Genomic DNA, 27314 nt, shown 5'->3' with positions numbered 1-27314 from the left:
GGGCAGGTATGATTGAGATGGAAATAAAAGAGATGAATGACGGGGTCGGAGGTCGGTTGGGGTCTCAAGATAAAAGGGAAAATGAGAAATAGACAAGGAATAAGATAGAACCCAAAGGAATGAAGAATCGTTGGGAAACTGAAGGTATTCGATGTGTTCGGAGTGTTTAGTAGTTAGTACCTGAAGACCACATTGTAGGCAGCGGGCGCAGCGTCATCCACCAACGAAGCTCTCGGCGGCTCTCACGCGTTGGCCCAGCAGAGCTTCCCCATCATTTATCACCATTCTCCATCATCAGCATCTCTGCCATCTTCCAGCTTGCTCCATACCTCCACCCTTCTATCTTTGTCTAAAATCTCTACAATTCTATCCTCCGCTGCTGATTCCCGACGTACCACTTAAATCAACATGGTAAGTTGAGCTTCCCCTTCCGTGACCTGAAGCAAGAGTTGGACTAACTGAAACCCCAAATCCGCAGGGCTCTCCCTTCGATATCAGTACGTTTACCTCCCTCGTTGTATATTCAACTGACTGATCCCTTGTTATCATAGATGGCGGAGCTTGCGTCGCCATGGTGGGCAAGGATTGTGTTGCAATCGCCTGCGATCTTCGCCTGGGCATGCAGGCGCTGACCGTCTCGAACAACTTCCCCAAGATCTTCAACTACGGTCCTTCTACTTTTCTCGGCTTGACCGGGCTGGCCACCGACGTCAACACCGTTTCAGATCTCTTCCGCTTCAAAGTCAACATGTACCGACTCCGCGAGGAACGAAACATTGCGCCGCAGACTCTGGCCAACCTGGTCAGTTCGTCGCTGTACGAAAGACGCTTTGGACCTTTCTTCGTCAGTCCCGTCATCGCTGGTGTGAACAGCACGACGGGCAAGCCTTTTATCTGTGGATTTGACAGTATCGGCTGCATCGACTTCGCCAAGGATTTCATTGTCAGCGGGACGGCCAGCGATCAGCTTTTCGGTACCTGCGAGGGTTTGTGGGAGCCAGATCTGGTACGTGTTTTTATCCTTCGAGGTGTTTATAGGATGTCTGCTGATGGCGATGTGTTCTTCTCGCTTCTAGTCTCCAGAAGACCTCTTCGAGACCATCTCTCAGGCACTCCTCAGTGCAGTCGACAGAGATGCCCTTTCCGGCTGGGGTGCCCAAGTATACATCATAGAGAAGGATAAGGTGACGAAGCGGCTACTCAAGGGAAGACAAGATTAGATCTTTTTTTTGGATCGCGTTTCGGCTTTTTTTTTCTAAATCGTTTAATGTCATCTGTTCATCACAACCTGAGGGAAAACGTACTGGTTAAGAGCAGCTTCTGGCGCCTGGCATAAATCTGAACTAGATTTCCTTCCAATGTCCTGCTATTCCTAAGCTCAGCGGGAAAGCTGCATTACGATCATGACTATCCTGTTCTCCTCGGTTGAGATGGAGCATCACTACGCTAATAACCATCCTTACCGGTCACAACAGCATATGCCTCATCCTCTTTGCCCATGAATCCCCCCACATCGGCAGCCAACAACACTATAGAGCCCATCGCTCGACACCACAGGAGGGGCAACTTGATCAATTCCCTCTTGAAATGAGCCACAGCCAGCTTCACACTCCCCGGAATGGACATCGCAATTGCATCAGCAGTGGAGATCCTGTCTGATATTGACGCCGAGAAACCGGCAGGAGGCGCCTGAGCAGCCTCGTAGTAGATGTGAACTGAAGCCGCGGGCCCCGCCGCGGAGAACTGATAGATACTCACCCAGGTGAGGATCTCGTCGTCCGTCCAAGGATAGCCGTCCGACCACTCGTGACGCTTATCGTAAATCCAGGCCAGCAGGGCGACGGAACTATCCTGTAGCGCGTACCCTAGCCTTGTTAGAAGTGGGATCAACTTGATCGCTTCGAGGAAGCTTCCGGGCCCTAGAGATTGCACTGGTCAAAGAGATTTAACTGCTCATGGTGTATTCCAAGTCATACAGCCATGCAGGAGGAGTAGTGGGATAGCACCAGGCGTGGGGCTCGTATGGTGCAGACAATGTATATCCAGCTCCCCGAAGCCTGGAATGGACACAGAGACCATGAACTGGTGGAGCTTTCTCATTCAATTCCTTCTGCTTTGCACGCCAGTCGAAGCCATGGCGCCAATATGTAGACAGCCGCTTGATTTCGTCCAGAGGCACGCCCAAGTCCCTGCCTGCGGAGTCGAGCTCGTCGGGGAAGCTGGCGGTTTGAAGCTTCTGGCTCAACAGATCTAGTTAAAAATTAGGAACGGAGAGGCTGAATGGTCCGACCGTGCTCATGTTGACTGCTTTTTCTCTTTGAGGTGGAATGGAGTGTTTTCTGGTCAAGCAATTATATTGTTGTTGCTATGCGAGTATATACATCTCATACTACCGGCCTACTATGGTGTCAATCCCATATGAAACCGATATATACCTCGGTCCGTGGAGTGTATACGCAGAATGGTCATGAAGCCAAGCTACAAAAGATCCTGGTCACATCAATATCAGAGAATAGAATGATGGAATTTCTGAGATTGAGATGCGAATCACTGTCTTGCCCTCTCCCTGTACTACAAGTACTTGATGCTGGTGAAGGTCGATGCCTGAGGTGTCAAACAGTCCGCTCGAGGAGGAAAGCAAAGCGAGAGACCCAAATGCCTTGAACCATGGAACTGCCTGTGTCCGATTAATAATAAACCCTAGGTATCCTTGAAAAATAACCAGGCGAATTCTTCTTCTTCTGATTCTTGTCTACAGTCTTCCAGATCTTCTCGTTGTTTTGGGTTGATACTTGATACCTGAGGCACCTAGGTAGATACCTAGGTCCATGCACCAGGTACTCCGTATGTTCCATGGTGCCTGACCCAAATAATCACGGATGTAGATAGGTATCTGGATATCGATCAATGATATAGATACCTTCTACAGTAGATAGTTACTCCATCAGTAAGGACAAGTAAGTCTAGTGAATTAACATAGCTCCGTTGCAAATGAACTCCTCCCAGCGAGAATCTCGAATCGACGATCAGCATATCTCCCATGATGAGGCCTACACCCCGAGCGTAAGTTACAGCGTTCCCATATTGTCTAGACCAGTCGATGGATCTGTAAATGTAAGTAATTGTTCGGTATTATTGATTCTTACTACCTTATGCTCACTACCTTACTGTCGAGTGTCGAGTGTTGACTGTTGCAGTCGCAGTTGTCCCTGTTGTTGACTGTAACTAATTCCATGTATCCTACTGGAGTACCTAGTACGGAGCAGACTGATGGATTATTATTATTGAGTACTACGTAGGTACTATCTACGTATCTACGGAGAACTACTATTAGTAAAGGGAAGCTTGTTGTCCAGTTGGAAATAATGATCATAATAATAATACACTGACAGTCTTTCTCTTCTTCTTTTCTTCTTGCTCATCCTCATCCTCATCCTCATCCTCATCTACTCTCCATATCCTCCCTTTGGTTTTACATCCTTCTATCCCTCCGCTAAGACATTCCTTCCATCTCCTCTCACCATGTCATCTTCACCTTGATCTCAGCCTGTCCTCTCCGATCCTTCTCCCCTCCTCCGTCTTCTCCAGTTGTCATCCGCTCCCGCTTTGGTTCGACGACAGAGCCAATTATTTGAGGAGACCAACAATTCTCTTATAGAGAGAACCAGCTAGCGACAGTAAAACAAAACACAACTATTTCTCGGAACAACAAAGAGACTTCTGGAAGACGAGACAAAAAAAAAAGAAAAAAAAAAAAAAAAAACGAACTCAAGGACAAGACAGACTCTTAGCAGATTGAGGGAACTCAGACTGCAGTTTGCGAAGGGCCGCCTCAAAAGGTCTTCGAGACTGCCCCGAAAGTAGCTGTGAGAACCTCCAATAGTCAACATATTTTCGGACTGGGCGTTGCACGATCTTCCCGTCTACCCCGCGGCGCAGCGCCGGTCCTTGGACTCCATCCTTCGATTCAGAGAGATCAACAGACCTATGTATGTCGCCAACTAGATAGGCAGAGAGCGATCCTTACCGACCTGGCTGTCAAGCCCAATTAATATCCTCTTGTCTTCCCTTCACCACAGCTCACACCTACGATCCGTTGACGAAAACTGATCTGATTTGCGTCCCCAGATAGAGAGCCATGCTTTGTGCTGTTGTCAAAGCCCCGTGTCGTGAATCTCTGATCTCTTGCGAATCGTGCGCAGTCTCCTGGCGTCCTCCTATACCTTAACTTCGAGAACGGCCGAAGGTTATACCACCCAACGCCGTTGCCCAAGTTCTCCTTACCAACCTTTCTATCGCAAAGAAGAAGTTTCCGCCTTTTTCTCAGAACACCATGTCCGATTCGGTCGAGTCAGAATGGTGGAATTCCATCTTAGCATGTCGCACCATGTCGTTTCTCCCCTGCAAATCACAATGTCTCTCTGCCGATACGGCGGTTGTTTCCTTCCCGGGAAGCGAGCCAGGCCTTCACTCGTGCCACCACAGATACGCTGGGAACGTTCAGAACATTGCCATTGAGCGCCTGGTGAAGTTGAAACAGGAGCTCAGAATCGTAGATCAAGATCTCTTCTGGAGCCGGCTCATGGAGAGTGTCACCTCAATCTGCAATGCTCAGTATGGTTTCGTGGCTCGCAAGGTTGGAGAACATGATCTTGTCAACGAGAGGGTCGACCACAAGCCCTGTTTGTTTGGCACCGTCTTCTACTATAACGATGGCCATCAGACAGTCGGTATGCATAGAGATTGGCTTTTTGCTGGTGGGAATCCTCTGTCGCATATGGACCACGACAAACCATGCCTGGTTCCCGAAAATTTGGAATCTCTAGTCTCCTTCAGCCAGGACAAACTCCCCTTCGCCGCCGACGGATACTTGGCTGTTCCACTCTTCTCGGACACCAAATGCATTGCTTATCTCGGTCTAATGTGGTCCAAGACTGGCCTACAAAAGCGAAATCTTTCATGGTCATTCTTGGAAATGATTCTGTATTCTTTGGAGGATCTGGTTGTCCGGCAGATCCAGAAAGAAGTGGATGGCACACGAAAGGATGATCCGCCTAAACGAGAAAGGAGAAGCATCTCTGTGAGCCAGAAGACAGTCGATGAGTTATCTGGCAGCGTCACCAATGGCTCAACCGACTTTATCGTCCAACCGCTCAAACCGTACGCTCGAAGCCTGTCCCATGAACTTCGAACGCCGATGCAGGGCGTGGTGGGAATGCTGGACGTCATGCACGCTACTGTGCGTGAGGCCATTCAGGATAAGCCATCCCCGAGGAATGGATTCGTCTTCCAGTCTCTCAAAGAAAGCATCGAAATGGTGCAAGGTTAGTCAAGAGGATGTTCTTCACGAAAGCGAGGCACTAACATATGCTTTTGATTTTGACTTACAGACAGCGCAAGACGTGCAGTGGAAGCGGCAGATAACGTCGTTCATGCCTACGACCTAAACATGCAGGTCCCCAAAACCCCCCAGCGTGAGCTGGAAACCAACCCATTCAATGCGGCAGTCCCGTCTCCAACGGAAAGTCGGCCAGACATCTTCATTGAGGGTAGCAATATCACAGTGAACCCTTACAAAAGGCGTCGAAGCAACCCAGCAGAGAGGAGTGGCGACTCCACTCCCCGACCAAAGATTCCGCGGCTATCCTCGGATAAAGAGTTGTCGCCTCGCAGTGAAGATGTCAAGAACGCCGTTCATGAAAGCGAAAAGATTGTTCAGGCAGATCCTGCTCAACATATCGAAGCCGTAATGGCCAACATGGTCGACCCGCGTCCATCAATAGCTGTTAGAAGGTCAGCGCCGAATCTTTTGTTGGAGGGCATTAACCTCAACCAGAGAAGCTCTGCATTAAGAGTTACCAAGCTCCGAGACTTACTTCGGCTGGTTATTAACGAATCGCTCCATGTCGGCGGCCGGCCCGACTTCACATTGAGCGAAGCCACGGAGCTGGGCGAGAAGATCGAGGTTCGGTCGCGATCCTCGAACGGCGAGATTTGCTTCAAAACCATCGTATGGAGTGTTGATCAGGCTCTGCCGGAAACTTTGCTCGTGGACGACAAGGATTTGGCAAAGCTGATCTCCTGTGTTTTTCTAAATGCAGTCAAATTTACAAACACTGGCATGATCACTGTCGGTGCGAAAGTCGGTCGCGAGGCGAACAACGTGTTCATTACTGTCCGGGACACTGGACCAGGCATCCCTGAAGCATTTTTGCCGAAGCTTTTTACACCCTTTGCTCGAGAAGATGCGTCAATCACCCGGAGCAAGGACGGCCTTGGCTTAGGACTTTTGGTCGCCAAGGGCCTTGCCAGAAAGATGGGAGGTGATTTGGTCTGTGTCAGCTCGTCCACTTCGGGCCCCAGTCGTGGTTCAGAATTCGAAATCAGGATTCCTGTCACACAATCAGAGTCTAGTGGTGGGCTAATGGCTTGCCCAGCCAGCAGTCTAACGCCGCCTTACTGTGTGGACCCCTCGAGGTCGAGCAGCACAAGTACAACGAGTAACTCCAGCGGTGAGCAATGCATGCTCTCGCCTTCCATACACTTGCCAAGTCAGCCGCTCCAGCAGCCATCGCTGAATTTAAGCGAAGAATCGTCATCTCAAGCATCCAACACCGGTCGTACTGTGAACAACGCGAGATTCATCCGACCTCTAATCAATGGAGATACGTATGATAAGAAACTTGGACAAAAGCATCCTCTCACCTTCCTAGTTGCTGAAGACAACATGATCAACCGGCGGGTTCTGGTGAACATGTTGAAAAGACTCGGTTACAACGATATCTATGAAGCGTGCAACGGCAGGGAAGCTGTGCGGGTCATGGAGGATATTCTGGCGTCGCAGGATTTTGGCAGTCAGCCGGATGATCTGGTTCCTGATGAGCAGGGCCGACGTAAGAAATTGAAGCCGGTCGATGTTGTTCTGATGGATCTTTGGATGCCAGAAATGGATGGATATGAGGCGACATCGAAGATACTTAAATTGATGGCGCAGCATCATAGCCAGTCCCTTCGCAGTTCCAGCTGTGGTTCAACAGATGATGCATCTATAATCTCCCCCTTGCCGGCTCCTACTGTTCTTGCCGTTAGCGCGGATGTGACCGATGAGTCTCTCACGCGTGCCTCAAAAGCCGGAATCAAAGGTTACATGACCAAACCCTATAAACTGTCTGATCTGGAACGACTGATCACCGAATTTCGCGGTGGCCTTAAGAGTCCAGTGACGACGGAATGAAACACATTATGACATATGAACCATTTCTTGCTCTTGTTTCTCATGTTTTAAGTCCCCTTTTGATGTTCTCAATACCCCTGCATATCACCTTTACACGGAATCCTTTTTGCACTTGATATCACTGATGAGCGAATTCTCTTTGCTCAACGATTTCTCGGTCCTGGTCCTTGATTGGGGCGTTAGTCCAGACTATGTATATACTCGTACAGTTTCAGCAATCCACAATAGCTGTCCTGGGTCATCCGTTTCGGATATTTAATACATCTTCGTGGTTGGTGAGCGAGCGGGTTCGTGTGAAGAGCCGCTGTTCTTCCTTCTAAGGGGGCAAAATTAGAGTATATGATGAATCGTAGATACGAGGACCCCTGCAACAAAAGCTACATCGAAACAAACAAGTCATTACATCCATATCAGCTAATCTCAACCCGCGGCTCCGACGTAGAACGCTAGACATGCAACAGACAAAAACCCCAGGATACCACGGCACGAGTGTCCCCAGCCCCCAAGGAATCATCACAGACCGATCCTCGTCTGAGTATCTCGTACATGGCCCGTGCTCTCTCCCTCATTTAGGCATCTGAGTCTTGTTCAAAAGACTGTCGGCCAAGTCAAGATGATACGAGTTGAGAGGCCGGGGAAAAAAAAAGTCAATGCGAAGGTCCCCGCATGTCACAGATGCACGCCCGAGCCCGTTGTTACCCTTCTCTATCCATTAGCACCCAGCCTACGTCAGCTTCTGCTTGATGAAGAACGACCGCAGATGCGAGAGTTGCCAGGCACAGGTGGCGGAGAGCACGGCGAGCTGGATCAGGGTCCAGCGAACGACTCGGGAGTTGGTGGCTTCGGACTGGTCGCGGAACTCGGCTTCGCGTTCCTACAGGAGGGGGGGCAAAAAGGTTGTGGTTAGCACGGGGTACTCCTTGTAACCCTCTAACAGACTTGAGACTACAAGTTGGGCGAAGAAGGACGACATACCCGCTGGAATACCTGCTCGCGACGGATGTCCTGTAACCGGCTGTTGAGATCCTTGACCTTCTGCACGATATCCTTCATCTTGTCCTTATCCTCGTTCTCGATCTTGCTGGTCTCGCCAATGGCCAGGTCCAGGTTCACTCTGACGGCGCCGGCGGGGGCACCGGACAGCCAGCCGCCGGTGGCAGCGTTGGTGTCGGGGGTGATGCAGATGCGGTGCTGGCCGGCGTCGGCGGCGGAGAAGGTGAAGCGGCCAGCGTGGCCGTCGCGCTTGGAGACGACGCGGTGGTCGCTGTCGAAGGTCTCGTCGACGGTGATGAGCATCTTGAGGTTGGGATCGACGGAGTAGGTGTTGGACTGCTGGTTGACGACTTCGGTCTTGAAGTTTCCTGTTCGATTTTCGAGGTGTGATCAGTAGGCTGCACACTTCATATTGCTGGGCAGTTTTACGTACCGACGACCAGCGTGTCCTTGGGAAGATCCTCATAAAAGCATTTTGTTTGACGGCCATCCATATAGAAGTAGAGGGCGTTCGCGGGCACGGCAAGGCAGAAGATGGCGCAGATGGCCAGGGCGGACGATAGCCATGAGACCGATGATCTGGTCGGAGCCATGATGAGTGTCCTGATTAATTGGCGAGTGAGTAGAGAGGGACAATCAATGGTGTATGTTGACGGCGGACACTCACAACAACAATAATAGTTGGTTTGACTTGTATGTGAACTGAAGATCTGGCACCAACGGCGGCTCAGTCTTGGCGCGATGCGAATCCGCCGTTTTCTCTGCTGGTGTGCGGCGGATTCCTCTCTTTCCCAGGCCATCACAGTCGGGTTTCCGTCATCGAATCCATCTCCTTATTTTACTTAGTTCTTCCGTCTATCTCTCTTTGACTTAGATACTTTACTCCGATTCCCCCCATTTCGCTTCGATAAAGTATAGTCCACTAGCCCCATCGCCATCATGGCCGCCGCCGATGTGCGCGACATGCTGGATTTGCCCGCAGAGGGGCAGCCTCGACCTCACAAGAAGCAAAAGGTCGTGGAGAAGAGGCCAGGTTGGTTTGGCTCTGTATTGGACATTCAGAAGTATATGGATGCTAATAATCATGATGCTACAGAGGGAATAACTCGCGAACTCTACGCGCTCCTCGGCGAAAGGGCGCCCCCGATCGCTATCAACGAGAACAGATACAAGGGACGGCCGAAATGGATGAACAAACTCAGAGTCCGCCCATGGTATGTTCGCGGATTTTGCTGAATCTCGCTATGTATGTGTCGTGCTGATGATCCTCCTTCTGCCTTAGGCAAATAGCTCCCTTCACCAACGATGCTCGATCTGATGGCCTTGTTCTACGTCACTGGCAACGCCGACCAGAAGCCACAACGGCACAAGCCCCCGAGGGCCCTTCGGAGATGGAAGTCGACGGAGCGAAAGTGGAGGATGGAGCTGTGAAGCCAGCGGATCAAACATATTCGTTCGCAAAATACAACGTCAAAGCACAGGTACCAAGGCGCTACACCGACGAGGAATACAACCGACATTTAAAGAACGATGACTGGTCGCGGCAAGAGACAGACTACTTGATGGATTTGGTAGAGGAGTACGACTTGCGGTGGGTTGTGATTGCTGATCGATACGACTTTCATCCTCAGCCTGCGGACTCGGAATCTAATGCAACCGCGCTTGTCCCGGCTAAACGATATCGAACAATGGAGCAGATGAAGGCACGATACTACTTCATTGCTGCATCGATGCTGGCACTTGAGCATCCCCCGTCGGAGATGTCCGAAGCGGAATTCGACCTACACGAGAAGATGATGAAGTTCGATCCGGACCGCGAGCGGGCGCGCAAGGAGCTTGCCGCGCTGCAACTGAACCGCTCCGCCGACGAAGTGCGCGAAGAAGGCATCTTGCTGGAGGAACTTAAGCGGATCACATCGAACGAGCAGAACTTTATCACCGAGCGCAGAGAGCTCTATTCCAGACTCGAAGTGCCTGTCAGCGTCGGCAATACCACCATGTACCAGTCTAGCCAGGGCCTATCCCAGCTGCTCCAAACGCTCCTCCAAGCGGACAAGAGCAAAAAGCGACGCTCCATTCTCGGGCCCGAGGGCGCCGCACCGAGCCCTGCAGGGCAAACCCCCACGTCCAACGCCCCGACCAGCGCGCGCGACAGCCGCGCAGATACCCCCAGCAACGCCGCCGCCGCGCCAACCAACAAAAAGGCATCCAATGCAGCGGCTGCCGCCGCAGCCGCAGCCGCATCAACAGCCGCCTCGTCCGCCGCGGCCGCCAAAGAGCCACAGCACACCGTCAAGACGCTCACGGCAGCCGAAGAAGCCCGGTACGGCGTGCAGCACCACGACCGCCTCGCCCCCGGCGTGCAATTCCGCAGCGACCGCGCCCAGAAACTCACACAGGCCAAGTCCAACGTGCAGTCGCAGAAACTGGCCGCCGCGCTGGCGGAGCTGGAGATCCCGCCGCGGCTGGTCATGCCCACGGAGCGTGTGTGCAAGGAGTTCGAGCGGCTCATCCACTCGGTCAACCTGCTGCTGGATGCGCGCAAGGTGTCGGAGAAGGTCGAGAGCGAGATCCGCGTCCTAGAGTCTGCTAGGGAGGAGCGAGAGCGGAAGACGAAGGAGTCCAAGGAGAAGGAGAAGCCCGAGGTCAAAGCCGAAGAGTCTGAAGAGACGGCTGGTGGTGAGAATGCTCATGCAGCCTCATCGATGGGCTCGATCAAAACCTCCGGCTCAGGGGACGAGAAGACCGGGCCGGCCGCTGAGACAGGCCAACAAGGTGCTGATGCGGATGCCGGGGATCCGGAACACGAGGGTGCGCCTCACAAGCGCTCCGCGAGCGTGTTAAGCAATGGGAGTGATAAGAGCACGAAGCGGCAAAAGAAGTAACTTTTGTCCCTTTGGTAAGATATCATTCTCATTTGCGACTCTGTGTTTTGTTCCAATATACCTCTGTACGATTATATGAATACATTCGGTCTTCGGACCTCTGCGCTGCACAAGTCAGACTCTGCTTTTGATTCAGTGCCATGAATAATGCTTTTTTTTTTTTTTAAAGTAATCCATGCCCCTGTTCAGTCTATTCAGAGACACTTCCATTTGAGCCCCATGTGCAAGCTCTATTGCTCTTTTCTTGCTCCTATTCCCCTCTCACCTCAGATCAGTGTGTAGTTCGAGACAGTCTTGATACAGGCTAACCCAGTCGTCCGATATGGTCTCCGATACAGCTCGTTCCAGAGGGTCTTGATAGTCCTCTGATCGACAGACGGCTTGTTGGTCCAAGGCATCTGCCTCTGTAGAGCAGCCGATTGTATCTGGGGAGGCACGCCCTCTTGCGGTGCGCTTGGTTAGGACGATTGGGGCATCATCGTTAAGTTTCTCACGCCAGTCCTTACGGCGGATCATCTTCAATTTCATGATCTGTGTCCCCTTCTTGGGCCTAGTGGTGCCTCGTCCACCAAGCGTGGTCTCCTTGGCTGCAGGGTTGTGACTCGTATGTTTGACGCGACGTTGTTTCGCCAGCATGTTCCGCACTGACTGTGATTCTTTTCGATGCTTGGTGGAAATCGTCCATGTAGTCCTAATTGAGTCATGCACATTCTCATCCAGCTCAGAGCTTCCCTTCAAACGCTGTATTGAGCTGTTATCGGGTTTCGAACTCCATAACGTTCTTCTTTCGTTTAATGTTGAGGCCTTTCTTCGGTTTGCAACCCTAAGCAATGGGGTCGATCTGACCGAATTGCAACTGGCGGAATCGCTGACATTCGCGGATTTTTGAAATGTGGTTGCGCCAGACCAGCGACGGAAGTTCAAACGGTCCATGATGCTCGAGATGTTGGCGGAGACCATTGACTCCCCTTTGGTCCACGACGTTTTGCTCGATTGTTTGTCGTCGTTCTTGACCTCGTCTTCAGCAACGAGAGTATATCCATACCCCAAACGGCGCCCTTCGGACATCCATCCAATACTGACTTTCCGCGGCGACGCCAGACTGCTGTTTAGAACGTTGAAAGGCTCGGAGTCTAGGGAGGCCATTGATCGATCCACGTCGAACTGCTCTATAAATCTACTTTTTTTGCTAATGGCACCGTCATCCACGGCAGGGTCACTCGCCTTCGACATTGATATGCTTCGTGAGGAGACATTTAACGAGAGCGCCCTGAATAGAGATCTCTTACGCTTCGTCTCTGGTTTTCTCGAGGCAATACTTGTCTTTTGGTGGGATGCACTACGGCTGTGCATGTCAGCTGACATACAAGTGGTTGTGGGAGAGTAACAAGAAGAGGCCTCTTCTGCGTGGGGCACTTCTAATTTAAGAACTCCAGCATCCCAGACCGGAGTCACAATCCTTGTGGGACTGTTGAGACCATCAGATGGGTGAGGGGATGAAAATCGAGGCGACATTGATGAAGAGGCTAGCATATGGGGTATATTCATGTCTGCAAGGTGAATGGACTGGTCACCAGATGCTGATACTCCGAGATGTCCTCTCTTCTTTGTCAGCAGTATCTCTGAGGAAAACCTGGGTGAAGGGCTGGCTGGAGGGCTAGAAGGTGTAAGACCAGGAGAAATTGAAGGCCGTATCTGAATCACAGCTGGGGAAGGGTTGCCATTTTCCTCCTGTGTTTTCCTCAACTCAGAGAGTGCTGGGGTTATGGCCACAAGCATTTCATCCTTGTGAGGAGCTTGGTCATGGTTTGTATTGTGCGGACAGGGTCTGACGTCTTTTACTCTCGGATCGTCAATCTTCGAATCATAAGGGGCGAAGTAGCCATGTACCGCTTGAGGACTCCAGCCCTCCTGCTCCAACAAACGGGGTGGCGTCTCGGGTATCTTTCGCTCCTCACATCCTGGGCATTGCTCGCCTTCTGTGCTAGAGCTTACTTTGGCAATGCGGTAGAACTGACCCGGAAGGACACCACTGCCGCCAATGATGCCTGCAATCTTTGTTCTCTCTGCAGCATGTGTTGGGGTTGAGATGAACTGAGCATCGCTATCATAACCTCTCTCACTCATCAAACCACTTCCTAATTCATGGGGGACGCTGAGGATGGTATTGTCCTTCTTCGATTTGGAAGAAACCGAGGAGAAGAGCGAAGTGCCTGACCTTCGGTCACTTCGACGTGAGGCGCCATTCAACCGTCTGGATTCTCGAGAAAGTTTTCTACGAAATCGATTGGAAAGTCGCTGCCCTTCGGATGAACTTCGCGGGCTTCTCGAGATGATTGTGTATTCGGTTGCCGAGGAAATGCCTGTTCATGTTAGGTAGAGGTCTCCATTGAGGTAAATGTAAATGGCCCCAATTACCTTGTGGTTCATCATCGTCCGAGAAGAGCAATGGCTCCGGTTCAGCCCGGTTGGATGTCTGTCCATCGGTCGATGAAGTAGATGATATCCATATTCTTCTGAGGCGACGGCAGAGCAAGAGGTCCATTGGATGAGTTGGATGGGTTGAATGTGATTATCTTCAGGAACCTGGATTACCTGGGAAGAACCTGAGCAGTACATTGTTGGGGAGATGAGTGCTGATGAGTTGCTTCGAAGGAAGTAATATTATCTTTAGGATGTCGTTGGTGGGATGTCTCCTCGAGGAGCAGAGAAGGAAGCAGCATCGACTGTTCCAAATAGGAAGCTGCGATGGAGCATTGCCTCTCTCATGTCTGCCTATGATGAAGATGAAGAGATCCTCTCCCTCTCCGTGCTCTAACCTTCCTGCTAGGCTCTTGCATCGACCACATCGCACCTAGTCTAGGTACTTGATATAATCTCTGAGTCGATTGTTGATTGTAGACTGGTGGAAGCTGGTCACGGTCAGCCCCTTTGGAGGAGGGATCCGCGTAAATATATTCCAAAGCAGCGGTCTGTCTGCACTCTATTTGGCGTGTACATGGCCACTGGGAGGAGAAGCGTTCCGGAATAGTATTGAACAGGGAGCACCTACATGATGTCTATCTCTATGTATCTCTCTCTCTCTCTCTCTCTCTCTCTAGCTCTAGGACTGGATGGAACAGAAGTGGATGGTCTTTCTACTACAGGGAGGGACCGTTCTTGCTCCGCGTGTACATGCAACTCCGAATGTTTCATCCAACGTAATGATATAACTTAAGTCGGCCCAGATCATTATTCCAATCGGACTGCACGAAGTCTCTCTCCTAGTATCTTCTTGGTATCATCTCATGGACTCTACGAGGCCGGTGAAGCTGAAGATTCGGGTTTCTATGGCAAATGTCAGTAAATTCCGTAACAGACCGAATTCCATGGGAGTAAGAGGCCGATCCCGGACAACACTGGGAGGACTGGACCCCTTCCCAATTGGCCCATAATTGAGCCCCATAGGACCCAATTGGACAGGACTCTGGAGAAAGCAGGCGAGGGCGGCGACTACCTAGTACCTAGTTATCTAGGTATTAATTATTAGGTACTGGGCTTGTAGCTAGGGAGTGTAGGTGGTAGTAGGTACTCCGAACCTTAGGTGACTAGGTACTTAACTTTACCCAAGTACTCTGTGTATGGAGTATGGACGTACCTAGGTCCGGAGTATACCTAGTAATTCTGGATCCAATCACGCCATTTTGAGTCACAGGTATTAATTACCTATTACCCTGACACACCGAAGTACCTAACTTCCAGTACCTCCCTAGTAGACCGAGTATAATTCCGTATGTCAGTATACACTATACCTTACATACATCCATACATGACCTACTTACCAAGTTACCAAGTTACCAAGTTACCAAATTACCATACACCCCTCCATCCATCCATCCCCCTCCGAGACCGAAAAGAAGAAAAAAAAAAAAAAGGGTAAAAGAACAGCTTTGCTCCTATCAACGGCCCCACCATCAACCCCTCCGACTCTCTTCTCCGTTGTTTCCCCCTCCCCCAGTAACTACATATTAGATCCTCTCTTCCCTCCATTCCCTCTTCTTCTTCTTCTTCTCTATCCTCCCTCTCTCTCTCTCTCATCATCCTTCTCCTCCCCCCCCTTGATCATCTTTTTCTTCCTCAGCAAGAGACTGCTCCATTAGCATCTCTCTTGTCTGTTCATCTCTCTCTGTGTGAACTTGTTTCTACCACGTTCATCCATTTTTACTCTCAACCCTCACCTTCCCACCTTCTCTCCGTTCACATCACACATTCAAAATGGTTCAATCGTAAGCATCCCCTTGACACCTCCCGTATAATCGTTCGATTATTCCCTACAATTGAACTAACCGTCTTTCCCTCGATAGCGCCGTTCTGGGTTTCCCCCGCATGGGAAAGCTCCGTGACCTCAAGAAGGCCACCGAAGCTTACTGGGGTGACAAGATCTCTCGCGATGAGCTCCTGAAGGAGGGAAAGAGACTCCGTCTGGAGCACTGGAAGATCCAGAAGGATGCTGGTGTTGATATCATCCCCAGCAACGACTTTGCCTTCTACGATCAGGTCCTCGACCACATCCAGCTCTTCGGTGTAAGTTTCCTAGCATCCCACTTGCTGGATTGAAGTCACAGTTGCCTAACTATGCCGTCTTGAAAATAGGTCGTCCCCGAGAGATACAGCAAGTACAACCTGCACCCTCTTGACGAGTACTTCGCCATGGGCCGTGGTCTCCAGAAGCCCGCCACCGATGGTCAGGCCGCCATTGATGTTCCTAGCTTGGTTTGTTCCCCACCTGTTTGATCGTTCTTGAGAGAATCCTTTCCATTCCTAACTTATATTCCCCTCCAGGAAATGGTCAAGTGGTTCGACTCGAACTACCACTACGTCAAGCCCACTCTCCAGAACAACCAGGTCTTCAAGCTGGCTGAGGAGCCCAAGCCTGTTGCTCAGTTCCTTGAGGCCAAGGAGGCCGGCGTCATCACCCGCCCCGTCCTCCTCGGTCCCGTTTCCTTCCTGACCCTCGCCAAGGCCGACCGTGGCCAGACCGTTGACCCCATTGACAAGATCAACGACCTTCTCCCTCTCTACGTTGACCTCCTCGCCAAGCTCAAGGCTGCTGGTGTTGAGGATGTCCAGATCGACGAGCCCGTCCTCGTCTTCGACCTCCCCGTCAAGTCCAAGGCTGCCTTCAAGCCCGTCTATGAGAAGCTGGGTGCTCTTGGTGACAAGGCTCCTCGCCTTGTCCTCGCCACCTACTTCGGTGACATCGTCCACAACATCGATGTCCTCCCTGCCCTCCAGAGCCTCTATGGTATCCACGTGGACCTTGTCCGCAACCCTGAGCAGCTCGACTCCGTCATCGCCGCTCTTGGCCCCAACCAGGTCCTCTCCGCTGGTGTCGTTGATGGCCGTAACATCTGGAAGACCAACTTCAAGGCCGCCATCGAGAAGGTCGAGGCCGCTATCCAGAAGCTCGGCAAGGACAGAGTCATTGCCTCCACCTCCAGCTCCCTCCTTCACGTTCCCCACACCCTCGAGAGCGAGAAGAACCTCGACCCCGAGGTCCGTGACTGGTTCAGCTTCGCTGTTGAGAAGACCAAGGAGATCGTCGTCATTGCCAAGGCTGTCACCGAGGGCCCTGCTGCCGTCCGTGAGGAGCTCGAGGCCAATGCCAAGTCTGTTCAGGCTCGTGCCTCGTCCGCCCGCACCAACGACCCCAAGGTCAAGGAGCGCCAGGCTGCTGTCACCGACGAGATGCACAACCGCAAGTCTCCCTTCCCCACCCGTATTGCCGAGCAGAACAAGTCCATCAACCTTCCTCTCTTCCCCACCACCACCATCGGTTCCTTCCCCCAGACCAAGGAGATCCGTGTCCAGCGTAACAAGTTCACCAAGAACGAGATCACCGCGGCGGAGTACGAGAAGTTCATCGAGAAGGAGATCGAGTATGTTGTCAGAACTCAGGAGGAGCTTGGCCTCGATGTCCTCGTCCACGGCGAGCCCGAGCGTAACGACATGGTTCAGTACTTCGGTGAGCGTCTCACCGGTTACGTTTTCACCACCCACGCCTGGGTTCAGTCCTATGGATCTCGTTGCGTGCGTCCCCCCATCATCGTCGGTGACATCTCTCGTCCCGCTCCCATGACCGTCAAGGAGTCCAAGTATGCCGTGTCCATCTCCAGCAAGCCCATGAAGGGTATGCTTACTGGACCCATCACCTGTCTCCGCTGGTCTTTCCCCCGTGACGACGTCCACCAGTCCGTCCAGGCTCAGCAGCTTGCTCTGGCTCTCCGTGACGAGGTCGTTGACCTCGAGGCCGCCGGTGTCAAGGTCATCCAGGTCGATGAGCCTGCCCTCCGTGAGGGTCTCCCTCTCCGTGCTGGCAAGGAGCGTGAGGACTACCTCGCCTGGGCCGTCCGTGCCTTCCGCCTCGCCACCACCGGTGTCAGCGATGGCACTCAGATCCACTCCCACTTCTGCTACTCTGAGTTCCAGGACTTCTTCCACGCCATTGCGGCTCTCGATGCCGATGTTCTCAGCATTGAGAACAGCAAGTCCGATGCCAAGCTGCTCAAGGTCTTCGTTGAGGAGGCTTACCCCCGCGAAATCGGTCCCGGTGTCTACGACATCCACTCGCCCCGTGTCCCCAGCGAGCAGGAGATCAAGGACCGCATCGAGGAGATGCTTCCTTACCTCCGCCCTGAGCAGCTCTGGATCAACCCTGACTGTGGTCTGAAGACCCGCCAGTGGCCCGAGACCAAGGCTGCTCTGACCAACATGGTCAACGCGGCCAAGTACTTCCGCCAGAAGTACTCCAAGTAAATGGCATCATCTTGATTTTGCCATTTGACCCATAATGGGGACGACATCTTTCAACCCGTCGCCCCAGAAGTTTCGTTTTTTTATAATGTGATGAGTTACGACGATGATACCAAAAGTTCAACATAAGGGTTCAGGGTTTTGTATTAGAAAATATGGGGGTCCCCGGAGTTTCAACATTGACGATTTCAACATCGGCGGTCAAGCCTAACATTTGACTGCCACCTCCATGCAAGCGATCCGCATTTATTTGGGTGGGGTGTTCTTGTTTTCTTTGTTTTTTTTTTGCACTGGTGAAGCTGTTTTACCAAAAAAGGGATATGCATGGTTGCGGCAGTCGGTTACCGCTGATGGTTTCTTCCAATATTTCAACAATGTGTTGTATCGACACGTTAGGTACTGATCTAACTGATCTACCTCTCAAGCCTTGTCAATCAAAGACAATGTCAAAGACTCTCTTCCTGTTGATTGTAGATTGTAGAATGATCGTAGTGATCTGAAGACTGAAGTGTGGAGGAGTAGTTAGTCGCAAGTCGACTGCTATCTTCATACCGATGGTAATATCCCCCATATCCAGTAAGCTGCCAGCCATCTGCCAACCATCTCACAGATATTCTGTCTCTACTCTCTACGGCACCGTCAGGACAACCACAAAGCAGCCCCTACGGACTGATAATCCACCACCATAATCTATCGACTATCCACCCACTAACTCCCAAGTCCCAACTGCAAACTCAAAGCCACGAACACCATGGAACAGCGGCCCCCCGGCCCGCAACTGCCCCTTCGCCAAACCTCTCAACGTACCACCGCCTCCCCCAGCGCGCATGCGGCAGCATATTCGCCACGGCATTCACCACAAACACCACCGCCGGCAACGGCAGCGGCACGCGCAGTTGATCCGCCAGCCAGGCAGCGGGGACCAGCCACGGCGCCAGGCGTAGAGGACCCGAACCTGACCCCGACTCCGCCTGCAAGGCATACGCGGAGGCATGGCCCGTCGAGCCGGGGAACACGGCTGTCCCGACAAGGGCGAAGCCGAGCCACTCGAGCCACTCGAAGACATAGTGCGGGTAGAGGATGGAGCGGAAGACGCCGGTTGGGGGCGGGATGACGTAGACTTTGGAGAACTTGTTCTTGCTGCTGCTGCTGCTGCTACTGTTGTCCTTGGGAGGAAGAGATGAGGCCTGCGCGTTGGAGTTGGAGGGGGCGGGTTGCTGCTCGTCGCGCTTCTGGGCTGCTTCGCGGCGGAGCCGGAAGAGGGTGCGTTCCGAGTAGATGTTCCCGATCATGCCGGCGGCGAAGAGGACCATGCCGAGGGAGGAGAGAAAGTGGGTGGCGGGTGAGTAGGGGGTGGCGGAGGGCAGCAGCAGCAGGGGATTGTCTGTGCTGCTGCTTGGGCCTGCGGCAGCGGCTGCGCCGTCGGTCGTGTACCCGAGCACGGGGATGTGGTATCCCACCAGCCATCCGGCCAGACAGGCGGAGTTGAACCAGTTGAAGAGCACGGCCATGAGCACGACGGAGAGATGCATGGGGGACATGCTTGGCGCGGCGAAGAGCGGGGAGACGATGGCGCGGTTGATGTAGTGGATGACGTACAGGGCGGCGACGAGCTTGTTGGCCGGCGGCAGCGAGGCGAGGTTGAGCAGCGGGGGTAGCTTCCAGAGCGTGTAGAGCAGGTTGACGGGTCCGATGATTTCCATGATGAACCAGCCGAGTTTACCTGGGACGTTGAGCCAGGAACTCTGGTAGGAGCCCTTGCCTGCTGGGTGCCAAGATATGATCCATTGCACGAGGGTGAACTGCACAGATCTCAGTAAAACGGTCATGTTCCGCCTTGATGGGAAGCGGAGGGACTGACAACCGGGAAGTACTGGAAGATGTTCACCAAAGTTGTGTACGTCTGGGGTGTGGGCAGAATGAACTCCCTGAAAGGGGGGAGAGAGCCCCAGGAAGAGGAGAATGCGGTTCCCATGATGTTCTTCGCCTTCGGCATATTAGCCAGACATGTCACACATGTCACACTCCATAGAGATCTGCTTCGATTTGCAGGACTTACCTTTGCACTTGATTGTTATCAAGCTAGCGCAGCAGTTGCCCGTGGTTGTTGTGTATCCTTGTCCAGAGTAGAGATGGGCTTGGTAGGCAAGGCTACTTTAGCTTGTCTACGCTGGTTGAGGTGTAGCAGAAGCCTCAAGAGAAGAAATAGATACTAAAGGCAAAGCATATTCATATGAGTAGGTCGAGTTCGCAACAACAAAGAAAGTGAATGGCAGCAGTGAGGTCAAATCAACAAAGAACAATGAGTCGGAGCTCATCCAATGATGTCACGAGATGCCCACTGCACGTGACCAGTGTTTTTTTCTTATGGGACAACTACTACAGAAGTCAATTGTGTACGGAGTATGGAATCACAGAATATAGCTGTAGAGATTTCGAGTGATGGTTGTAGTATCTCATTACACTCTATGTCAAAGTAATTGAACGTCGCGGTAAGACAGGCCCCTCCAATCAAGATCGTAACCATGGCATTCCGTATGTCAAAATGAAGTATGTATAATGGACGTCTGGAGTCTATGCTGGGCAGTAAGTATCCTTTCAGTTAGTGTTTACTATCATTTCCCTCAATCGGTCGATGTATCCATTGTCTCGGACACAGTCGACACTAAAGGCTGTCGCCGCCCCGTTAGCCTTTCGGCCTTGAAAGCCTCGATCTTGGCCTTGAGCTCCGTATCTGAAAGCTCATCGGTTAGTCCACTGATCGAGTACTTGAATTGGTCTGGGACATAACGAACCAGGAATCACATCCTCCATCTTGAGAGGAGCTCTGTTGAACGGATCGTGGGGGTCACTCAGAAGATGAGACCGCAGAGTGGAACGATCGATGGATACTCTTGATCCAGGGAGGATGACCGGATCTTCCATCAAGGTGTAGATCAAAGGATCTATAAGACTCTTTGTCAGTGAAATACGCAATGCCCAAAAGTCCGTCTACCGTACCCAAAAACTCATCGGGAATCTCGCCAAGATCCTCCTCCGCTTGCTCATCGGCTTCCTTGGCCGCCCGTACTTTGGTCTGCAGCTGTTCCCATTTCTTGAGCTCCTCAGGAGACTTGAGGGACCATTTACGCAGAATGTCTGCGGCCTTTTGGAAATTGGCCGGCTTGTAGGACCGACCGTCCCGCGCAACGGCGATAATGAAATTCTCCTTGCTCGTCAGATTGAGATACACATCGACGATCTCACTCAGCAGAGCTCGCGGGTTAAATCCGTATTCCTGCAAATTATCAACTCGCAGGCTGGAGCTTTTCGGGCCAACCATGGCATCCAGATTGTAATCGAGCATGTCTGCCAATCTCTGCACGATTTCAGGCATAGTGAACGAGTCAGCCAGTGCATCTGTGAACAGCTTGAGCATAGAAACCGTCTCGTTCGTCAGCTGCATGTAAGATTTGGCCTTCTGCTGAGACGAAGCGAGATGCTCCTCTTTTTGCTGACGCTCCTGAGGATCCATTGTGCTTCCACTGCGGGCGAGTTCCATCTGCGTAGTGTGAATCGTGATGAAGGCGCCAAAAGACTCATCCAGCACGTATGTCACATCGTTCAAAAGCAGATTGACGAAGCGAACAAAAAAGTCCAGGTTCTGCTTAGACTGATTGTACAACTTGTTCCTATATAGAGTGTTGGGCCAGACGCACTTGATAATCTGGAAGATCTCGTAGCGGATATTGAATTTGTCGAAGAACTGGTTGTGCGTCCCCAGATGTTCGGCTTCAATATAAAACTTCATGACAGCATGCAGCAGATTTTCGTTAGCAAAGGGCAGTGAGTTCAGCAGATCGACCAGGACACCACGGCCGCCACCAGGGCGAGGCCACGTTCCTCGGAAAAGAATCGAAATCAGGCCCGCTTTCAGATAGGGGTTCTTGATGTATCCCGAGCTCTCCAAAAAGGTGATACAGAGCATGACCAGCTCATCGCCCTGCGTTGCGGTAATGATCTGGGGCATGCACCACATGATAAACTTGAAGTTGCTGACAACGTCATCCACAAAGTACTCAGGCAGGCAGCTGAAGAGCTCCGGTCGCTGCTCCGGAAGGGGAAGCTTGATAGGTTCCTTGGGGAAATTCACGCCGGACACAAGCCTCAGCAGCCAGACAATGACGTATCTCATGAAGAGCATTGAGCGAGCCTGCCATTGGTCGTCGAACAAGACACCCTGCAGACTATACTTCAGGGCCAAACCAAGATCCAGCTTGTCCTTATATTTCTTCAAGGCCTGCTCGAACACCCGGAGCTGCATTGGGTTGCTGATCCATCGGTGCCGCTCCAGCTCAAACCTCCGGATGGTGCCCTCCATATGTCGAAGATCCTTCTCCAGCTGATCCAGCTTCGATGTCAGGGACTCGCTGCCGTAATGATGGGCGGCAACGGTCAGAAAGAATATCTCCGTAATGAAGTTCGTAGTTCCCTCTTCCTGTTTTGAGTAGAAAGCATCAGAGGCATGCTGATCGGCATTTATCTTGGTCTCGTCCTTCATGTCAACACGGGGGTTCCGATGCAGATATCCCGCATCGATCCTGTCAATCTACAGATAAGGTGAGTTTGGTGGGCAAGCCAACAAGGCATGAGCTGTACAAACATACCTTTGTGAAACTCGCGTCCATGAAAGGCTCACAGAGCTTGTCCAGACACGTAGTAAGATTGAACATGAACCCATCGGATGATACCGTGGTAGGATCCACCTGCATGGCTCTTCTTTTGTGGTTAATGTTCAAAGCAGCTGCGAACCAATCTAATACTTTTTCCCTCGCATCCTTGTGGGCGCGAATCATGTGATTGATGATGTCGAAGAGATCCGAGCTAAGCATCTGCTGCATCATTCTGAGGGACCGCTGCGCATTCATGATATATGACTGGTCCCGGGTTTTGGGGCTCGAGAAGTATGACATGGTCACGTCGCCCTGCAGCGGCGATAGACGAAACCAAGGCCCCAGGAGTGTATCCTTCTCAAACGATGCCGGATCGCGAGAAGCATTGAAGATGGATGATTCCGTGATGGCAGCTGCAATGACCGCATGGCCAACCAGATTCCGCAGAGCCTTACGCAATTAGCAAAGCTTTCTTCGCGACGCGACGAAAGCACTAGAGGGATGACCCACCGTCATGTAAGGCTTGTAATCATCATTAATAGTCATGGAGGCGAGATCACGACTCATCTCTTCCACAGCTGCTAGGAAAGCCGGTTTGAGACTGTCATCTTCTTCGAACCGCTTGACGGCCTCGCTTAAGAATTCAAGATCGACACCCTTGTCCTCTTCGGGATCCAGGAGAAGATACGGCTTGAGCGGCGATTTCTCAGATGGCTCGAGTCTAGAGAGACAAGGGGATCAGTCAACTCTGCCGTCCGGGCATGTTCAACTGGAGGAAAGAATCAAGCAGGAACGCACCCGAACATCTCTGGCATCGTGATCGCAAAGATGCTATAGCTCATGCACAGGCGCCGGGCCTCGCAGATGACATTGAACTTGGGATCATCGTCGCGAACACGGCGGAAGCCCTTGAACAGCCTCGAGATGCGTCTCCAGCACGGCAGCAGATAATCCAACGGCTTCTGCTGGGCATTCGAGGCCGCTTCCAGGAGCGCCTGGTCCAGAACAGAGGTATCTATACGCGGCTCACGCCCCTGGTCCTCGAGCTCACTCCGCAGACCAGGAAGGTACGTCAGCTTGTGTCCATGGATATCCCGCTGTCGATCCTCCCTCAAGCTGAGTTTGAAGACGGCGCTCAGGGTACGATCCTCGAAAGCCTCAAGGGTTTCCTCCGCTCTCGGAGGCGGAGGGGTATTCGACACAGGTGTAGCGGTTAATGACCGGTCCGGCGCAGGGCTGGCAGGGGCAGATGGTGTGATCTTGATTCGCTTCCCTTCTGCCTGCTGCAACTCTGGTCGAGGCGACGATGTCTGCGAGCGCGGTATGCTGCTGATGTTGATCTGTGTTTGCGGGGCTTCAAAGGCTTGCTGAGCAGACGGGCTAGACTGTGAAGGCGACGAGGGCGAACTTGGAGTCGATTCTGAGGCTCCTGCGTTTTGTGACGATGAGGATGGATTTCCAAGCTTTAAGAGGCGCTTGTTGCGGATCTGCAGAAGTGATTTTTTTTTTTTAGAACCCATCCGCACATCGAGTATCATAGATGACAATGATGCCCAGTTCGCGCACGACTCACCTTATCCGCGTCAGAGAGTGTATCAGACATCCTCTATTGATGGCACCGATCTGGCAGAAGACAGAAGGCTCCAAGAAAAGAGGCTCTGTCAGCGGGGCAGAAGGTGCGGAGAAAGAGATGGTGCTAGTATGACTTTTGACAAGCAGAGAAAAGCAGAATTCAACAGTCAAGAAAAGTATGTACTCCGGGGAATGGAAGGATGTCAACTGGCAGCATGAAAGAGAGGCAGAGAGACAACAATAGACAAGGACTCGCCGATGAAAGCGAGTGGTAGCATTCGGTCATGGTCGCTGAGATTCGCCTGCATGATTAATCTTCTTAACTAAGCTAGACCGCCTTCGTCAGTCTCGTGTGGTGATATCTATTCATCTATCTACAGATATCTACAAGTGAGATTGCATTGAGGGTATCGCTTTTACCAAATGTAGTTGATGATAATGCAGTTTTATTCATCACAATCGCTGGATATTTGCAAGATAAGTCAATCATAGACATGCATATACATCAGTCCATGGAGCGCCGTGGGAGATTTCCGCCTGTCATTGGCATCTAATGCAAAACAAATAGACAGACAGAATGCGCGGAATCCAAAAGAGAGAGAAAAAAAAAAAGAAATTAAGTATAGGAAGATAAAATCACACGTCAGAAGTGAGCAGGGTGTATCATAAACCGTGTTAGGACCTCCGCTTCAGCGCATCTAAACGCTCGCAACTCTTGAGCTCCATGGTCCTCGCCTTCTTGATCTTCTCAACGTCCGGGAAGAACCAACCCTGGGCCTCTTGTATCATGCGTTCTCTAGCATGGACTTCACTCTCACATTCGTACCGTAATTTCGTGACGTAGTCCACTTCCACTTTCGTGTCCATCTGACGGAGTTTCTTTGGGCTGTAGTCTTCTACATCGCTGGGATTGATAAAATAGTTGATGTTGTATTTGGGCGTTGTGCGCTGCACTGTGTGAGGAGGCACGGCCGCGTCGAATCGATAAGAGGGACCAGCAGGAGATGACGAGCCAGTGAAAAGGGATGAAAGCAGTGGGAGCACGAAGAGAAGGATGAGGGGGAGGAGAGATTGAAAGGTTGCCCATGCTGATGGTGCGGCCTCGGCCTGGGCGCTGGTTTCGCGAGGTCTTCGTCGGGGTCGTTGGCCTCCAAATTGGTGTACGCGGAAGCCAGGACCTCCTCCCATGTTGAAGACGAACTGAGGGCCACCTAGAGAGCATCCGTCAGTAAGAGACACCTCAGTTAGAGAGTCAAAAAGCAGCTATACCAAACTGACCAAAACCACCGCCTCCAAACCCGCCGCTGAAAAACCGATTGAACAACTCCTCGGGCGAAATCTCCTCCTCGAACATAGAACCACCACCACCTCCCCGCGGAAATCCACCACCACCACCACCAAAGCCACCAAAGGGCGAACCTCCCGCCCCCGAAGGCCCAGCACTGGGTGGGAATCTGCTATCGGGATCTCCTCCAAACTTATCATACTTGGACTTCTTATCCGGATCCGAGAGCACCTGGAAAGCACGAGAGACCACTAAAAGCCACGCCGATTAGCTACCACGAAACCAAAAAAAAAAAAAAAAAAAAGGTAGGTATAAGGGCGACTCACACTTGAACGCCTCATCCGCACCCTCATAGCCGTTCTTATCAGGATGTGTCAATAAACTCAATTTCCGGTACGCCTTTTTGATCTCGCCGTCCGACGCGCTCTTCTCCAAGCACAGGATCTCGTAGTACGCCGTTGTCAAGCATTTTCGTATCCGGAGCACAGCCGCCTTCTGCTCTGGGGTATACTTGCGGTCCTGGTTCCCTTGGTTGTGGTCGCGCGAGCGTGCGGAGCCCCCCGTATCTGCCCCGGAGGCTGTGGCTGCTGGCATGGCGAAACTGTGCGTGGGGTGGGTTTTCACCTCTTGGTCAAGATCTGCTTAGGTACCGGATGGGTACAGAGTGCTCCGTATGTTGTGTGTTTCTTTTCGGTGACTGCGAAAGAATAAAATTCGTTGAAAGAGCGCCGCACGTCGGAGGAACAGAGAGGGAGAGATCGATCCGATCCCGTGGCTGTAAGCGAGGGCGAATAAGAGGGGGATATTGCGCTTTTCACACGATAAGGAGGAGGCTATACCGTTCGGTGGCGGGTACAGGGCATGCGATGCTGATAATGACCGCAGGGGGGGGGGGGGTTGTAGATGCTTGATGAAGCTGAATCTGAAAGAAACGTGGTGTCTTTCGGGAGTTCAGATGTTGACGCTAAGGGCCCGGCTCAACTTTTGTTGGTCCTGTCAGATCACGACTCATCCGGCGGTACGTACTAACTAGCCGGACCTACCTTATCAGTTCCTACACTACTGTGTACTTACTACCACTTGAGCTATCGCAAGCACAGCTTATTATATAGGAAATATTCTTTTCAGTCAGGAGAGCTTCCTGTCCTTGTATAAACACAGGGACTTCTACTCTGTCTCATCTTTCCATACAATTGTCGAGACACCCCACGTCTTTGGAACAATGGCTGGTACAGACACTCCGGTGGAAGAGGCAAAGCAGTCTCTTCTGCAACGAGCCAGAGCATGGGGAGGTAAGAACAATCCCAATTGCCTGTCAAACATTTGCCCTCATCTCTTCTATATGATCTTTTCTTGTGGAAAATCTCACCAATGTCTCTCTTCCGCTAGAAAATTCATTCCCGCCCACTCTCCTCGCCTCACTCATTACCGCGCAGCACATGCGTCCGTTTCAGCTGGTGCCGATGCTCTTCCCCCCGGTCCTCCTATTCACGAGTTATGCGAACCTCCAGGGCTTCAAGACCGACAGCGCGGGTATCAGCGCCGCCTGGTCCGGTCTCTATCTTCTGCTTGCCGGTCGCCGACGTCAGCAGTTCATGAAGAAATGGGGTGCGCGGGGCATCGTCCGCGGTGCGACTATGGGTCTTTGCCTGGCCAATATGGTCGGCGGTGGACTGGCCTATACTCTCGGAAAGCGAGAAGATCAAGAGGAGTGATTTCCAGTAGGATGGGAATTGTAACGCTTTGTATAATGTATCTGGATGTTGGAGTAGGCGGTGTTTCGGTCGGATTGTTTACGTCAGGGTATATGCGGCAAGCTTCATGTATAGTACACAACAAGAGGTAGCGAAAAAAATCAGAAAAAGTGATTACGTTAATTACGGGTCGCGCCATCGAGGTTC

The 27314-nt window shown here is 51.8% G+C and overlaps 11 protein-coding genes across 11 annotated transcripts, besides 8 other annotated features; 5 read left to right on the top strand and 6 right to left on the bottom strand.

Annotated features, from left to right (window-relative positions):
• Positions 1–408: 408 nt before the first annotated feature.
• On the top strand, positions 409–1220 carry pup3 (proteasome core particle subunit beta 3; the record flags this gene model as incomplete). Its single annotated transcript, XM_001271633.1, has 4 exons — positions 409–411; positions 479–497; positions 552–1006; positions 1077–1220. 4 exons carry the CDS (start codon positions 409–411, stop codon positions 1218–1220), a joined length of 621 nt encoding a protein of 206 aa, XP_001271634.1.
• A 226-nt stretch (positions 1221–1446) lies between these two features.
• ACLA_046730 (epoxide hydrolase) lies at positions 1447–2469 on the bottom strand (the record flags this gene model as incomplete). Its single annotated transcript, XM_001271632.1, has 3 exons — positions 1447–1846; positions 2007–2250; positions 2436–2469. The coding sequence occupies 3 exons, from the start codon at positions 2467–2469 to the stop codon at positions 1447–1449; spliced, it is 678 nt and encodes a 225-aa protein (XP_001271633.1).
• A 949-nt stretch (positions 2470–3418) lies between these two features.
• Positions 3419–3447: a microsatellite.
• Positions 3448–3734: 287 nt separating this feature from the next.
• Positions 3735–3763: a microsatellite.
• A 570-nt stretch (positions 3764–4333) lies between these two features.
• Positions 4334–7234, top strand: ACLA_046720 (putative sensor histidine kinase/response regulator; the record flags this gene model as incomplete). The annotated part of the gene is made up of 2 exons (XM_001271631.1): positions 4334–5324; positions 5391–7234. 2 exons carry the CDS (start codon positions 4334–4336, stop codon positions 7232–7234), a joined length of 2835 nt encoding a protein of 944 aa, XP_001271632.1.
• Positions 7235–7958: 724 nt separating this feature from the next.
• On the bottom strand, positions 7959–8820 carry ACLA_046710 (emp24/gp25L/p24 family protein; the record flags this gene model as incomplete). The annotated part of the gene is made up of 3 exons (XM_001271630.1): positions 7959–8108; positions 8210–8595; positions 8661–8820. The coding sequence occupies 3 exons, from the start codon at positions 8818–8820 to the stop codon at positions 7959–7961; spliced, it is 696 nt and encodes a 231-aa protein (XP_001271631.1).
• Positions 8821–9166: 346 nt separating this feature from the next.
• ACLA_046700 (SANT/Myb-like DNA-binding domain-containing protein) lies at positions 9167–11112 on the top strand (the record flags this gene model as incomplete). The annotated part of the gene is made up of 2 exons (XM_001271629.1): positions 9167–9441; positions 9510–11112. The coding sequence occupies 2 exons, from the start codon at positions 9167–9169 to the stop codon at positions 11110–11112; spliced, it is 1878 nt and encodes a 625-aa protein (XP_001271630.1).
• Positions 10441–10500: a microsatellite.
• Positions 11113–11373: 261 nt separating the features above from the next.
• On the bottom strand, positions 11374–12258 carry ACLA_046690 (uncharacterized protein; the record flags this gene model as incomplete). Its single annotated transcript, XM_001271628.1, has 1 exon — positions 11374–12258. The coding sequence occupies one exon, from the start codon at positions 12256–12258 to the stop codon at positions 11374–11376; it is 885 nt and encodes a 294-aa protein (XP_001271629.1).
• Positions 12259–14184: 1926 nt separating this feature from the next.
• Positions 14185–14211: a microsatellite.
• Positions 14186–14211: a microsatellite.
• A 719-nt stretch (positions 14212–14930) lies between these two features.
• Positions 14931–14967: a microsatellite.
• A 399-nt stretch (positions 14968–15366) lies between these two features.
• On the top strand, positions 15367–17907 carry ACLA_046680 (5-methyltetrahydropteroyltriglutamate--homocysteine S-methyltransferase; the record flags this gene model as incomplete). The annotated part of the gene is made up of 4 exons (XM_001271627.1): positions 15367–15377; positions 15456–15675; positions 15745–15864; positions 15934–17907. 4 exons carry the CDS (start codon positions 15367–15369, stop codon positions 17905–17907), a joined length of 2325 nt encoding a protein of 774 aa, XP_001271628.1.
• A 731-nt stretch (positions 17908–18638) lies between these two features.
• On the bottom strand, positions 18639–19900 carry ACLA_046670 (3-oxo-5-alpha-steroid 4-dehydrogenase family protein; the record flags this gene model as incomplete). The annotated part of the gene is made up of 2 exons (XM_001271626.1): positions 18639–19706; positions 19766–19900. 2 exons carry the CDS (start codon positions 19898–19900, stop codon positions 18639–18641), a joined length of 1203 nt encoding a protein of 400 aa, XP_001271627.1.
• Positions 19043–19068: a microsatellite.
• A 628-nt stretch (positions 19901–20528) lies between the features above and the next one.
• Positions 20529–24159, bottom strand: ACLA_046660 (ubiquitin-ubiquitin ligase UFD2; the record flags this gene model as incomplete). The annotated part of the gene is made up of 7 exons (XM_001271625.1): positions 20529–20638; positions 20700–20849; positions 20905–22492; positions 22551–23006; positions 23067–23277; positions 23355–24043; positions 24130–24159. The coding sequence occupies 7 exons, from the start codon at positions 24157–24159 to the stop codon at positions 20529–20531; spliced, it is 3234 nt and encodes a 1077-aa protein (XP_001271626.1).
• Positions 24160–24803: 644 nt separating this feature from the next.
• On the bottom strand, positions 24804–26007 carry ACLA_046650 (J domain-containing protein; the record flags this gene model as incomplete). Its single annotated transcript, XM_001271624.1, has 3 exons — positions 24804–25339; positions 25398–25664; positions 25740–26007. The coding sequence occupies 3 exons, from the start codon at positions 26005–26007 to the stop codon at positions 24804–24806; spliced, it is 1071 nt and encodes a 356-aa protein (XP_001271625.1).
• Positions 25698–25717: a microsatellite.
• A 628-nt stretch (positions 26008–26635) lies between the features above and the next one.
• ACLA_046640 (uncharacterized protein) lies at positions 26636–27128 on the top strand (the record flags this gene model as incomplete). Its single annotated transcript, XM_001271623.1, has 2 exons — positions 26636–26705; positions 26803–27128. 2 exons carry the CDS (start codon positions 26636–26638, stop codon positions 27126–27128), a joined length of 396 nt encoding a protein of 131 aa, XP_001271624.1.
• Between the last annotated feature and the right edge of the window lie 186 nt (positions 27129–27314).

The sequence above is a fragment of the Aspergillus clavatus genome, genomic scaffold (assembly GCF_000002715.2).
Source record: "Aspergillus clavatus NRRL 1 1099423829800 genomic scaffold, whole genome shotgun sequence".
In the NCBI taxonomy this organism is placed as follows: domain Eukaryota; kingdom Fungi; phylum Ascomycota; class Eurotiomycetes; order Eurotiales; family Aspergillaceae; genus Aspergillus; species Aspergillus clavatus.
Note: the sequence above shows the minus strand (reverse complement) of the source record. Positions and strands in the feature narration are given on the sequence as shown.